This window comes from Piliocolobus tephrosceles, chromosome 17, assembly GCF_002776525.5.
Source record: "Piliocolobus tephrosceles isolate RC106 chromosome 17, ASM277652v3, whole genome shotgun sequence".
NCBI lineage: Eukaryota > Metazoa > Chordata > Mammalia > Primates > Cercopithecidae > Piliocolobus > Piliocolobus tephrosceles.
Window position 1 is genome coordinate 897,109 of NC_045450.1, and position 12,452 is coordinate 909,560.

The following is a 12,452-nucleotide window of genomic DNA, read 5'->3' on the forward strand; positions in this document are numbered from 1 at the left end:
ACCTTTCCTGCACTGCAGGGACACTGGCCCCACCCTGGCCCCACCTTTCCTGCACTGCCCAGCCCCACCCGGCCCCACCTTTCCTGCACTGCAGGGACACCAGGTTGCACTCATAGTCCAGCGGGGTGATGATCACATGGACGAAGTTGAACTGGCCCTGCCCAGACAAGAAAAGGGGTCATTCCTGTGCACACCGTGGGCTGAGGGCTGCTCTCAGCTGCTGCCTGGCTGCACTGCTAGACGCTTGTCAGCTCCACGGGCAGCATCTGCCCCTGAACTTTCCCCTGCGGCAGCGGGGCTGTGTTTGGCCTCCCACAGGCCAAGCCCCCTCCACACCTGGGCCCAGCACCCACATGTGCTGTAGCCACAGCGGGGCACCTCTACGTGCAAGGGCCCCCAGGGTGTCTGCACACGTCCAAATCCGTCTGCCCAGCCATGAAGTGTGCCATGTACCCCATCGCAGCACCACCACACCCTCCTCATGCCCCCATTGATCGTCTTGGCGTCTGGCCGGACCCACCTTCGCTCTGCTCCTGCCCCTCCTGGACTCTGACTAGCAGCCCTGGGGTTTCGGTTCAATGGCTGCCTCAGGGTCCTGGGGCCCTTGGAGTGAGGCCTCCAGCCCACCTGCCCCGCCTGGGCCATGCCAGCTCTCCCTGCCACGCTGGGGCTCACCCGACAGAGCACCCAGGACATGCTCTGTGACACTGGCCGACCCAGCCCACCTCCAGAAGAGGCTGATGCTGGTTGCTGCCTAGTGGTGCGTGGCAGTAACCAAGCGAGTGGCCTGACAGCTGCCACTGGGGAGACTGGGGGCCCAAGGGCCGTGCAGGGCAGACAGGAAGCACCAACTATACTGTGCCCACCCAGCACGCCCAGTCTGCACTTGCCAGTTACTCCTGACAAAACCCCAGCAGCAGGGGCCACAGTCTCCATGGCACAGATGATGCAACTCAGGCTCAGGGCTTGAAGCTCGTGCCCATGGGGCCCTGAGCACTGCGGCCTCTCCTCATGCTCGTGACCGAAGCTCAGGGGGGACCCCCCACAACTCGGGACACAGTCGTGCGCACCTGCCTGGGACCCAGCCCCACTGACAGCCCCTCACTCACCTTGATGGTGCCGAGCTTGAAGTCCTCGCCAGAGTCATTGTAGACAATGGACACGAAATCGTTGCCCAGGTGGCGCTTCTTGTCACAGCGATGCTTGTCCACGTCCTTGGTGGGCATCAGGGTGGCGATGTGGAAGACGGCTGCGGGTGAGCAGAGCCGGATGGGTTTGTGGGGCCAGTGCTGAGGCCCTTCGTGCCTTGCACCGGGGCACCTCCTGATTCCTCCAGGGGTTCTGGGGGCCTGCGGGGGCCACGTCCTCTGGTGCCTAGCCAGTGGCCCTCGGCTCTTCCCCAGGGACAGGGCTTGGGGAAGCAAAGCCACCAGCCCCATCACTGCCTCCATGCCCATGCTGCTGAGCTCGGACCCCGAAGCGTGGAGAGCTGGAGAGGGTGGGGATGCCGGGGCCGTGCCCCGAGGCGTGGGGCAGCAGGAGTGGGTGGGGGCCAGGCCACACCTTGCATGATGTCGTCGTGCCAGCAGTAGGTGAACTGGCCGTCCTCACCACACACGTCCAGGCCTCCCAGGTACACCTTGTCTGGCTGGCAGTCCTTGAGCTCGATGAGCCGGCCCAAGCCCGTCAGGAACTCCGTGTACCTGTAGGAGCCATGCTCGTTGGACAGGATCGCGAGCTCACTGTTGCTCTGTGGGGAGAGGAGAGGCAAGGTGGCATCACTCCCGGGCCAGGCCCCGCCCTGCAGAGGGTGGGGGTGCCCAGTGGGCTCTGCCGGGAGCCCCACTCTGATCCCTGAAGCAGACAGGACCATCCATTCCAGCAGCCACCCAGGCCAGACACCAGGTGTCATCCTTGACTCCCTCTCTTCCCTCAGCCCCGTGTATGCCTGGCCAGCAAAATCGGGGAGCTCCACCCTCAAAGCACAGCGGGGGCCCTGGCTTCTCAGCAGCCTGCCCCCCCGGGCCTACCGTGCTCCCACAGAGACCGTCACCACCCACCTCCACGAGCCACACAGCAGGAGGGACTCACTGAGACTCGGCTGAGTCAGCAGCAGCCCAGGCCCTGCCCTTTCCCTTGGGATGAAGGTGCAGCCTCCAGGGCCCTGAGGCTGCCTACCCTGTCGGCTCCCGTGCTCGCCCAGCACAGATGCTCCGGCTGGGCAGGGTGCCCCCGGCCTCTGCACCTGCTGCTGCTGTGCGGGGTGCCCCACCCCTTATGCAGGCTCCCCCTGCCCTCTCCCTCAGCACACAGCTGTCAGCTCACTGACCAATAGCACCCTCCCCAGCCCCGCGACCGGTGCCACCCGCCCAGTCCTTCCGACTCCTTGGCGTGCCGGGTGCTCACACGCTGACCTGTCACTCGCGCCTGGGTCCCCAGCACTCAGAGCAGCACGTGGCACAGAGCTCAATGAGCACTTCATGCTCTAGGGGACCCAGCAGTGTTGAGCTCCGCGGGGCGTAGGGGGCCCAGACTCCCACCCGCTGCAGGCTGAGACCTAGCTGGCCCTGTCCAGGCACCTAGGTTGGCCCTGCAGCCTCACCTGGCCTTCTCCCACATACAGGACGGCGATCTTGTGGGTGTCGTATGATGGGATCTGGTCGAGGAGCTGCACCGACCGCTCAAAGGACTGTGACTGTGACACACAGAGCCCTGCCTGAGCCCCAGATGCCTGTCCATGGGAAGCCACCCCACCCAGGCTGGTCACAGCAGGCTGCCACAGGGAGCCGAGGCTACAGCCCTCTGTAAGCCTGAGCTCTGAGCAACAGAGTCGGGCCCCCCACCATTCCCCGGAGCCACACGCTCCAGCAGACTGCAGGAGAGGGAGACCACGCCTACCTCATTGGGCAGCAGGATTGGCTTGTTTGACTCGTCGCCAAAGAAAGGCGAATGGTAGAGCTGCAGGAACACGAAACTGCACAGGGAGGAGACAGTGGGCACCCAGGTGAGGGCCTGGCCAGGGCAGCCACAGCCCAGGGAGGAACACAGAACCTGGCCATCTCCCACTCCGCCGCCTTCCCAGGGGCTCCAGCCAGCCCTAGGGCACAGACGAGGACCCTCCCCAGCCTGCTCGGCCTGGGGCAATTGAGGCACCAGGTTCCCGCAGGACGGGTGTCAGGAGCCCCACCCGGAAGCAAGAGGCCCACCTGGGGTTGATGCCTGGCACTTTCTCTGCATTGGAAGCGGTGGCTCTGCTCTTAAAGGCATCCCTTTCTACCCTCCTGCCTCTGCGTGATGGGGCCGAGTCGGAGATGGTGTAACCGCGGGGCCGGAGGCCACTGGGCGAGCGGGGGGAGCTGGAAGGCAAGGGACCCTCGGGCTGGCCCCGACTGTCTTCGCCCGAGGCTGGCCAGGCAGCACTTTCCCCGTCCAGGATCCCTGACTGTGAACGGGCCTTAACCTCAGGGCTCAGCCGGCCCACGTCGGCCTTGTCCCCCGGGTCCCCGAGGATGTCCTGCAGGCTCTGCAGCTCGGGAGAGGAGCTGGACTTGCTGAGGGGCTGCGAGGGCTGGAAGGAGAGGTCCACAGAGGGCCGGCCACCCTCCGAGGAGACAGCTCGCTCAATGGGGATTCCCCCGGCAACCAGCTCCTCTGCGTGGAATGACTTCTCCTCCTGGCTGGAGGTTGAGGACGACTAGAAAGGACCATCCCAAAGAGAACCCCGTCAGGAGGCACCCTCGAGCCTACCTGGGGTTGCCCTGGAGGTGCTGAGGCCCTATCTGTCCTCTGTCCCAGGGCCACAGAGCAGCCAAGCACCAGGCTATGGTCCCCACCCGGGAAGCAGCAGCACCACCACCAGCTGTGCCCCATGCTGCGCGAGCCGAGGTATCAGCATCCTGAGACCACAGGCTGCCCAGCAGCCAGGGGCCGGCCCAGGTGGACGGCTGGGCAGTGCAGACCGTCTGTGCACAAAGGATGTGGGAGAACATCTCGCCCAAGTTCACAGAGCCAGTTCCCCGGGGGCAGGCACACCCATGCGGAGCCCTGCCTCCCACGAGGAGACCCCCGAGCTCAGGAGGGTCTAGGCTCTGAGCCACACTCACCCTGCTGTAGGCGTCTGTGCGCCTGTCCACGCCTAGCGCTGCCTCCAAGTCCTCCAATCCTGGGGGCTCCACTGGCACAGGAACCTCGCCAGGACTTCCCTCCTCCATGACCACGGCGGAGTCTGGGAGGACACAGATGGGGCTGCTGGGTGTGGGGCTGGGCCAGGCCCTGGCGCTCACAGAAGGCTCCGAGAACCAGCCTTCTGACCAGAGGGACAGCAGCCCTGCGAGCCTCGCCAGGGTTCTGCTTACTGCTGCCGTCCACCGAGTGGGCAGGCAAGACAATGGGAGGGCCTGGGCGTAACGCTGACACAGACATCTCCTGTGTGAGCTCCTGGGGGTTGGGCAGGCAACCGGCTCTGCCCACCCTAGAGTCCACCAGCAGCCACCCCTGTGCCTCCAGGTAGGCAGGGGCAAGACACTCTCCGCCCAAGACGGGCCTCGGCTCTAGAAGAGGGGGCACCTGAAACCAGCCCTCCATAACCCAGGAGAGAGGCAGACTCCGTGACGTGGGGGAAGTCCCTATTCCCTATTTATAGACTTGGGAGCCCGCTCCCAAGAGCAGAGGCTCAGCCTCCAACTCCAAGCCAGACCAACAGCTGGGGACGCTAAGGAGAGAGGGTGAGGTCCCAAAGCAGTATTTCCTGTGCCAGCGTCAGGGCAGGGGGAAAGGGAGTAGAAGCAGCAACAGAGGGGACCAACACAGCCCCCGGCAGCCCACACAGCCCTGCACACACAGTCCCCCGCCCCAGGGCCGTCCCACGCAGCCCTTCCGAACTTGCTCCTGTCCGCACATGGAGACCTGGCAGGGGAGCACCATGCAGGTCACAGCACTCCCTGCCAGGGCCTGGGGGCAACAGGCAGAGCTCAGTCTGCAGGGCCCTTGGTCAACCTGAGACGCGAGGCACACGCAGCCCTATCTGTGGGTTCCAGAGGCCAGGGCAAGGCCAGCTCGGCGGAGGCCCGGGGCGGGCTTCCCCCTAAAGAGCTGGCACCATTCAGAGTCTGCAGCTCAGTTGATGTCACCATGGAGACTGATGCCACCCCCACCCCTCGGGCCTGAAGCTGGGCGTGCTTGCACAGCGCAGAGACAGGGCTCAGCCACAAAGGGACCAAGTCAAGGGGATCCCGCTGGCTAAGCCAGGGCGTTCTGCAGAGACGTCCTCATGCGAGTCGGGACCTGCTCCCCAGGGCAGTGGAGGTCAGACGGACCATGGGGGTGGGCGGGTGAGGCGATGAGCACAGCATCTATGAGGCAGAGTGGCGCTCTGCAGCGAACCGCTTCCCTTCGAGAGGCGCGCCAATACCTGCCCAGGAAACGCTCCTGTGCAGCTGTCCTTGGCAGCTGGACTGGTACAGGGAGGAGAAAGAGGCCACTGCAAGGGAAGCCCGTGCGCGGCCACGTCAGCAGGAGGAGGGGCTACACACAGGTCGAGCAGAGAGCACAGGCCCCATGCCTGCAGAGGAGAGAGGGCAGGGCCAGCGGCCGGCAGGGGTGTGCACAGGGCCCTGAGCTGGAAGCTGCTCGGGCGGACCTGAGGAGGGCTGGGCCTCCCTCCTCCGCGAGTAGACATCCTAGGCTGCTAAGTGCCATCTGCAGCCACAGAGAAGGGCCAGAGGGTCTGGCGAGAAGCACGGTGCCGAGTGGGGTGGGGGCCGAGAGTGTGCACGCGGGCCTAGGTGTCCAAAGCCGGGCCCAGGCAGGGAGGGAGGCTGCCGCGGAGCCTCCTGGAGCTTGCAGTGCTGGACTCCCCATGGAGGGTGCTGGGCAAAGGCTCCACAGGGCCCCTACTGCTTCTGACACTGCCAGCTCCAGTTTCCTGAGCAGGGCAGGCACCTCCCACAGGCCAGCCTTCTCCTAGACATCGGAGGATGACTGTGCTGAGGCAGGCCAGGGACCACTCCCAGCCATGTAGGTGCCCTCAGCGGAGAGGAGCCACACTGCCGTCACCAGGAGCACCAGGCCAGTGGGAGCAGAGCCCATGCTAAGGCCCGCCATGCCACTCACCTGTGTTGGAGCGAGGCAGAGGAGGGGGTTTGGCCGTGCTGGCCGCTGGCACCGACAGCGACTTGTACAGGGCTGTGTCCCGGTGCTCCTTGAAGCGCTCAGCTGCCATGAGGGCGTTGGACAGCTCCTGCAGGGGCATGTTGTTGATGTCCGAGGAGAAAGGGCTGAGCGGGTTCTCCAGGCTCATCAGCCAGCTGGTGTTCCCTGCAGAGGCGGCAGCACCTTTGGCCTGAGGCCAGCGATGCCCCATGCCCATCCCTGGCCCCCAGGAGGCCTCCTGGCTGGGCCCTGGTTTTGCCCTGATGCTCCCTCCCACGATCCTCAGGACCACAATGTCAGAGCCAGCGCTGGTGGCCACCACCCTGCTGTCCCCATCAGCTCCTGCCCCGAGGCCAGGCTCAGCCAAGCCTGGGGAGGCACCTCTGAGCGGCAGCCTCCAGCCCACAGCCTCACAGTCCGGACCCAAGGCCTCCATGAGGGCCGGAATCCCACTCCTCGCACCCCTCAGCCACACCCAGGTGCCCCTGAGCTCTGGGCCTCTGCAAAGGCCTCCCTCTGCCCCTGGGAAGAGGCTGAGCTGTGCCCCCCATGTTGATGTGCTTTAATCCCAACCCCAGGAACTCAGAACACGACTGTCTCTGGAGACTGGGTTTCAGAAAGGTCATTAAGGCTAACAAGGCACCAGAGTGGACCCCGAGCCACGACTGGTTTCCTCCTGAGAAGATTCACACGCAGACATCCAGGAAAGACCCTGAGAGCACACAGGGAAGAAGCTGTCTGCATGCCAAGGACTGAGGCCTCTGAGAAGCACCTCCTGCCAAGGAGCACCTGGACCTCAGACTTCCAGCCCCCAGGCGGGGAGGGCAACTGTCGGCCGCAGAAGCCACCTGGTTCACTACAGGCCCCACCTCGGCCACCTGGATCGCCCCTCACAGCTCACCCCTGGAGACTTCAAAGTACCCCCAAATGGCTGGGGCGGTGGCTCACGCCTGTAATCCCAACACTGTGGGAGGCCGAGGCGGGCCGATCACGAGGTCAGGGGATCAAGACCATCCTGGCTAACACGGTGAAACCCCGTCTCTACTAGAAATACAAAAAAATTGGCCAGGCGCAGTGGCGGGCACCTGTAGTCCCAGCTACTCGGGAGACGGAGGCAGGAGAATGGCGTGAACCCGGGAGGCAGAGGTTGCAGTGAGCCGAGATCGCGCCACTGCACTCCAGCCTGGGCGACAGAGCGAGACTCTGTCTCAAGGTGGGGGGGGAGGTTACCCCCAAATACCCCAAGAGGGCCAAGTCTGCAATCACCCCTGTGTCCACAGCTCTGTGGGTGACTGGCAGAGGGACGGGGCCCAGGCCAGCCCCGCCCAGTACCTGTGGGCCTCCGGACCAGGATCTCCGCCCAGCCCTGGGTCAGCAGGGGCACGTAGGCTGCCAGGTTCGTCTTCTCCTGCATAGGAAGCCGGGTGCCGGCTGAGACTTTCTCAGGCTTCGCGGCTGGTGCAGTCTGTGGTCCTGGAGAAGTGGCACTGCCCGGGAACTGGGAGGCTGGCACATCCAGGGCGCCAACTCGAAGACCATGGCCCCCTGAAGAGGAGGGCAGAGGACTGGTGACCACTACTTACCTGATGCAAAACCACCAGCCTAAAGCTGAATACTCCCCCCGGGCCTGGCAGGCTAGTGCCACAGGGAGCCAGAGAGGGTGGCAGCTCTGCCCTCAAAGCACAGCCCACCACAGCACTGGCCTCAGTGGACCCAGGGCCACAGGGAGGGACCCAGAACCTGTCCTGCAGTCAGACCATGGCTCACTGGAGCAGAGGGGGCTCCAGGACTGAGCCGGGCTTAAGACCCACAGGAAACATCAGCTCCCAGAACAGGCCCCTCTGCAGCAAGCGGGCCGCACTCCACCACTCCACGGCTGTGGGTAAGCTGTGGAGGCCTCACCCCCAAGTCAGAACGTGGGCCAGGCCTGAAGCCAGCCACCCCAACCCCTGGGCTCAAGGGGCCTTCCTGAACACTGGGACCAGCAGCAGCAACTGAGGAAGCCCTGGGGCCTGTGTGGGAGTGGCTGGGGCCAAGGCTCACCTGACATAGAACGGACCCGGTCCCGGGCCCCACGGGACACCTGCTGCCCAGCCTGGGACTCCAGCTTGGCCGGCGCCTCCTTCGTCTGTCTCACATTCATGCCAGGGCTGGAGCTGAGAAGAGAATGCCATGCACAGGGTGGACTCAGTCTCCAGGTTGGCACGAGGGTGCCTCGTGGGCATGGGCTTGGGACAGCCAGTTTCGAGGCTAGCAAGCATGGAGAGAAAGAAGGTGCAGTCACCTCGACTCTGGGCCGGACTGCAGCTCCCCCGAGTCCAGGCCTAGTAACGACCGGGTCCCTGTTCCCACACTCGTCGTCACGGTGACAAGCTTGTTCCCAACCAGCCAGGTTTTGGTCCTGCCACCCGCCAGGAGGAACTCGCCCACAGGAGACCTAGAAGACACGGAGCGTAAAACCCAGCTCGCCCGTGGAGCTCCCGGATGCCTCGGCTCCTGAAGGCCTGCCCAGCCCTGGAGTGCTGCCTGGACCTCTTGGGGACAGCTGTGAAGTTGGAGAAGACGTATCGAGCCATCATGTCCAGACAGGTCTCCGTGAGCTCCAGGTGGAGGTTTTTCAGGCTATCGTCAGCCTGGGCCATGGAGTTCTCGTCTGCAGACCCCAGGCTGGCACTGGTGAGGGACGTCTGGATCCTGCTGGAGGGAGAAGCCGCAACCGGGGTCAGGGTGCCAGGCAGGGCGGGCCGAGCCACCTATCACCAAGGGATCAAAGCTCAATGCATGCACGGCCGAGGACCTCGCTCAGAAAGAACCCAACAGGGCGTGGGCGGCCCAGCGAGCCTCGGCTTGAGAATCAGGTGGACCACATCATCCCAGAGAACGGGGAGACGCTGGGAGGGGAAGACCAGGTCAGAGCAGACCCATTGGTCAGAGCAGACTCAGGAGGCTAGAGAGACGGACATCCCCCTCACCAAAGCCCATGGGAGCACTAAGTTACGGCCTCATGGCGGAACAGTGTAGTCATGCAGAGAGGCGGAGGCCACGCAGATAGGCCCACATTGCATTCTGCCCACAGGCTGCCTCTGGCGAGCATACAGAGGTCTGGGCTCCCCGCGTGGCCTTTCACCCTCACTCTCAGGCAGGCAAGCGGCTGCCTGAGCTCCACACCCAGTGACCAGTCACACATAAGTGACAGGGAAGAGCCTTATGTGGGGTTCACTCTGATACAAATTTCATAGCCCCTAGGCAATATTTTGCTCATGATACAGAATGTGCTAGAAAACGGCTTTAAGCTTCACCGAGCACCCCTACCACCCCAACTCCCGGCCAAGTCCCGCACAGCAGAGGCCGGCCTGAGGCAAGGAGGTGGATGGACTCAGGGCTGGGGGACCCCTTGGACTGCAACGGTCTTCCAGGAGGAGACAGATATCCCCTCCGCCAGCGCCAGCAGCGATGACCCACAGGCAGGTGACAGCTGAGAGCCCGAGAGCCCATATGTGCACGCAGACACCGCAGGGAGAACTGACTGAAGCTGTGGCCTGGGGCCCAGGCCCACGCCCTGGAGAATCCTAGCCCCCACCCAGGCCCTCCCAGGCTGGCCCCACCCCAGCACCCTCCCCAAATGCCCCTTATTCCCTTTCAGCTACAACAAAAAATAAACCCTGCTGAGAAGAGAGCCCAAGGAAAAACGTCCGTTCTAGAGAACACGAAAAGGCCAAAACCAGGAGTGGTGTCTCCCCCGACCAGCATTGCGGCCCTTGGGGACAGCCTGTGGGGGCCGCTGCCCAGCACGCCTGGCTCTCTCGGAGCAGCACCCCAAAGGGGCCTGGGAATGCGTGCAGCCAGCCCGTGCTCATACGGGGCCTGGGGACAGAATGCAACCCTTCCACCCCTCGTCACCAGCTCCCCCTGGGCTGGCCAGGGAGGACACGGGCAGACGACGAGGTCATGCAAGCAGCCCCATGCACTGCCACCCAGGTGCTCACGGGGCCAAGCTCCAAGGTCCGTGCCCCCCACCCGACACAGTCCCGCTACCTGCGGACCACATGTTCAGACACACTGATGCTGCGGCACCGGAAGGCCTCGGCTGCAGAGCTCTCCTTGAATTCTTTCACGGGTGGAGAGTTATTCAAGCCTTGTTTGGGGGGTCTGGCTATCCTCAGACTATCGGGTGAGGAAGGAGCCCCAACGCCCCAGAGAGCCCAGCTCCCGGGAGGGGGAGAACAAGCCAGTGGAGGGGTGAGGAGGAAAGGTCCCAGGCCACAGGGTCAGGATGGAGAGATCCCGCGGGTGAGATGAGCAAAAGAGCCATGCCAAAGGGCAGTTAGCGGGGAAGAGACAGAAAACAAAAATGCATGATAATACATCTGGTAAACATGACTGAGAAAAAGTAAGGCTTCACGCATGACACCAAAACAAACATCAGTGCAAATTAAACGTGTGTGGACCACTCCCACGGCAGATTCCAGGCTGTGCTGGCCAGGCGACCCCACCACCCGCGGAAGGCAGACACTGCCCAGCTCTGACCAAGGAGGCACTGAGGCCTCAGTGGCCAGGCCCTGAAGGTCACTAGGAAAAGAAACCAAGACCCCAGAAAGGAGTCTCTGGCTGTAATGGCCGAGCTTGACCCCGAGCCCCAGGGGCTGCAGAGAACAGCTTCCGAGTTGAGGTCACGCTGGAAAATGCCGTATTCCCATCTAGGGAAAGCCAAAATAGCGTGGGCAGGAAGGTGGGGGATGGGAGGAGAAAGCCGTTCAAATGAAATGCAAACAAGAACACAGAGGCCAGCTCAGCTCTTTGCGATCTGGCAAGGCGGCAGTGACGGTGAAGCAGAGTCCTGGCTGGCGGCAGGCTGGCGGCTGCAGAGGAGGGGGCAGCCCCAGACAAGGCCGGGCTCCTTCAAGGGGCTCAGGTGCCTACAGCTTGCACCCTATTCCCCAGCTCCACAAGTAGGTGCGTGTGGCACAAGCGGCCAGGACCCAGGTCATGGTGCTACCGGTGAGGCACTGAGGGGTGTTAGTGGCCCTGCCTCACACACTCCAGGGCACCCTGGCCCCCAGCCACAGACCCATTTCCACTCACTGACCTGGAGGCACCGCCAGCCAGGCCACAGCCCCACATCCTTCCCCACCCACACCGATGCCAGACACACCCCTGCAGGCCGTACCTCTTGGGCCTCTCGTTGAGACTAGTACTCCGGGCCCTGAAGCTGTCCTTCTCGGGGGTGTCATCAAAAGACAAGAGGACATTGGACCGCAGGCCCTGGCACAGTGAGCAGGCAGGACAGTGAGGGTGGCAATGGGGGGGGGTGGAGGCCCGGCTCTCAACAGGCCTGCCGGGTGCCCCCTGGCCGGGGACAAGCTGCTCGCTAAGGGCAAGGCAGCAGCACCAGCTCCCACCCCTCCATGCCCACCGCGCATCAAACCCCTGCAGGCTGCCCAGCAGAGCCCCCAGCGCCATAGGCACAGCCCCAAACACCCTCCCACTGCCCTCTGCCTGCCCGTCATCACTCTGCCCTAGCCACGGACAGCCAAGGGCAAAGCAAGCCCTGGCCTATCAAGGGACACAGCCTTTGCCAGCCCTGGGCCTACCTTAGTGATGAAAGGGACAAAATCCTTCCGGAAGGGCAGGCGGCACCTGATAAACCACATGGCTATGACGTGATGGGCCAGACACACGATGTACTGATTAAACCTGAGATGAGAAGGGGGCTGGCACTCCATCCTGGCACCAAGGAAACGTCCCCAGGGCATGAAGTGCAAAAAGCAGAGGCGCTCAGGCCTTGGGCACTAAGGCTGCCAGGGCTTTCTGCTGCAAGGCCTGGCCAGGGCCGCGGCTGGGAGGCACAGGACCTGGGGCGGCCACTCACTTGGAGGGGTTGGTGTACGGCAGCGAGATGGCGAACACACTGGCATACTGCTCCGCGGCAAAGTTCCTGTAGAGCTGCGGCAGCCTGGCCAGAGCTGCAGTAACAAAGACAGTGGTCAGGGGAGCCAGGGTCCCGTGCAGCACCTCTAAAGGCCAACAGGCTGCTCTGCCCATGACAGCAATGGGGTGCTGCAGAGGAGGGAAGGCCACAGTCACATGGACGTGGCTTTCCCGACCCTGGCCTCAGCTGTCCGTCCCATGGCCAGCCAACCACAGCTCCCAGGCCAATTCCAGCTGTGGCCTGCCATTTGTGTGACCTGTGAGGAAAGCCTTCCACACCTTTTTTTTTTTTTTTTTTTTGAGACGGAATCTTGCTCTGTCGCCCAGGCTGGAGTGCAGGAGTGTGATCTCCGCTCACTGCAGGCTCCGCCTCC

The 12,452-nt window shown here is 63.6% G+C and overlaps 1 protein-coding gene across 6 annotated transcripts in view; it reads right to left on the reverse strand.

Annotated features, from left to right (window-relative positions):
• Positions 1 to 12,452, reverse strand: part of TSC2 (TSC complex subunit 2) — a 45,892-nt gene that overhangs the window by 776 nt on the left and 32,664 nt on the right. For 4 of the 6 annotated variants that reach the window (XM_023189248.2, XM_023189245.2, XM_023189246.2 and 1 more), the window contains 15 exons: positions 12,020 to 12,113; positions 11,742 to 11,844; positions 11,318 to 11,412; positions 8,683 to 8,847; positions 8,435 to 8,587; positions 8,194 to 8,306; positions 7,483 to 7,695; positions 6,112 to 6,315; positions 4,104 to 4,225; positions 3,207 to 3,694; positions 2,899 to 2,974; positions 2,603 to 2,695; positions 1,564 to 1,750; positions 1,110 to 1,249; positions 79 to 157 (listed from right to left, as the gene is read on the reverse strand). In XM_023189248.2, the coding sequence (XP_023045016.1) occupies positions 79 to 157; positions 1,110 to 1,249; positions 1,564 to 1,750; positions 2,603 to 2,695; positions 2,899 to 2,974; positions 3,207 to 3,694; positions 4,104 to 4,225; positions 6,112 to 6,315; positions 7,483 to 7,695; positions 8,194 to 8,306; positions 8,435 to 8,587; positions 8,683 to 8,847; positions 11,318 to 11,412; positions 11,742 to 11,844; positions 12,020 to 12,113 (2,325 nt within the window). Of the gene's footprint in view, positions 1 to 78; positions 158 to 1,109; positions 1,250 to 1,563; positions 1,751 to 2,602; positions 2,696 to 2,898; positions 2,975 to 3,206; positions 3,695 to 4,103; positions 4,226 to 6,111; positions 6,316 to 7,482; positions 7,696 to 8,193; positions 8,307 to 8,434; positions 8,588 to 8,682; positions 8,848 to 10,185; positions 10,315 to 11,317; positions 11,413 to 11,741; positions 11,845 to 12,019; positions 12,114 to 12,452 lie in introns of all 6 variants that reach the window. The other 2 variants (XM_023189250.2, XM_023189247.2) reach the window with 2 other exon arrangements.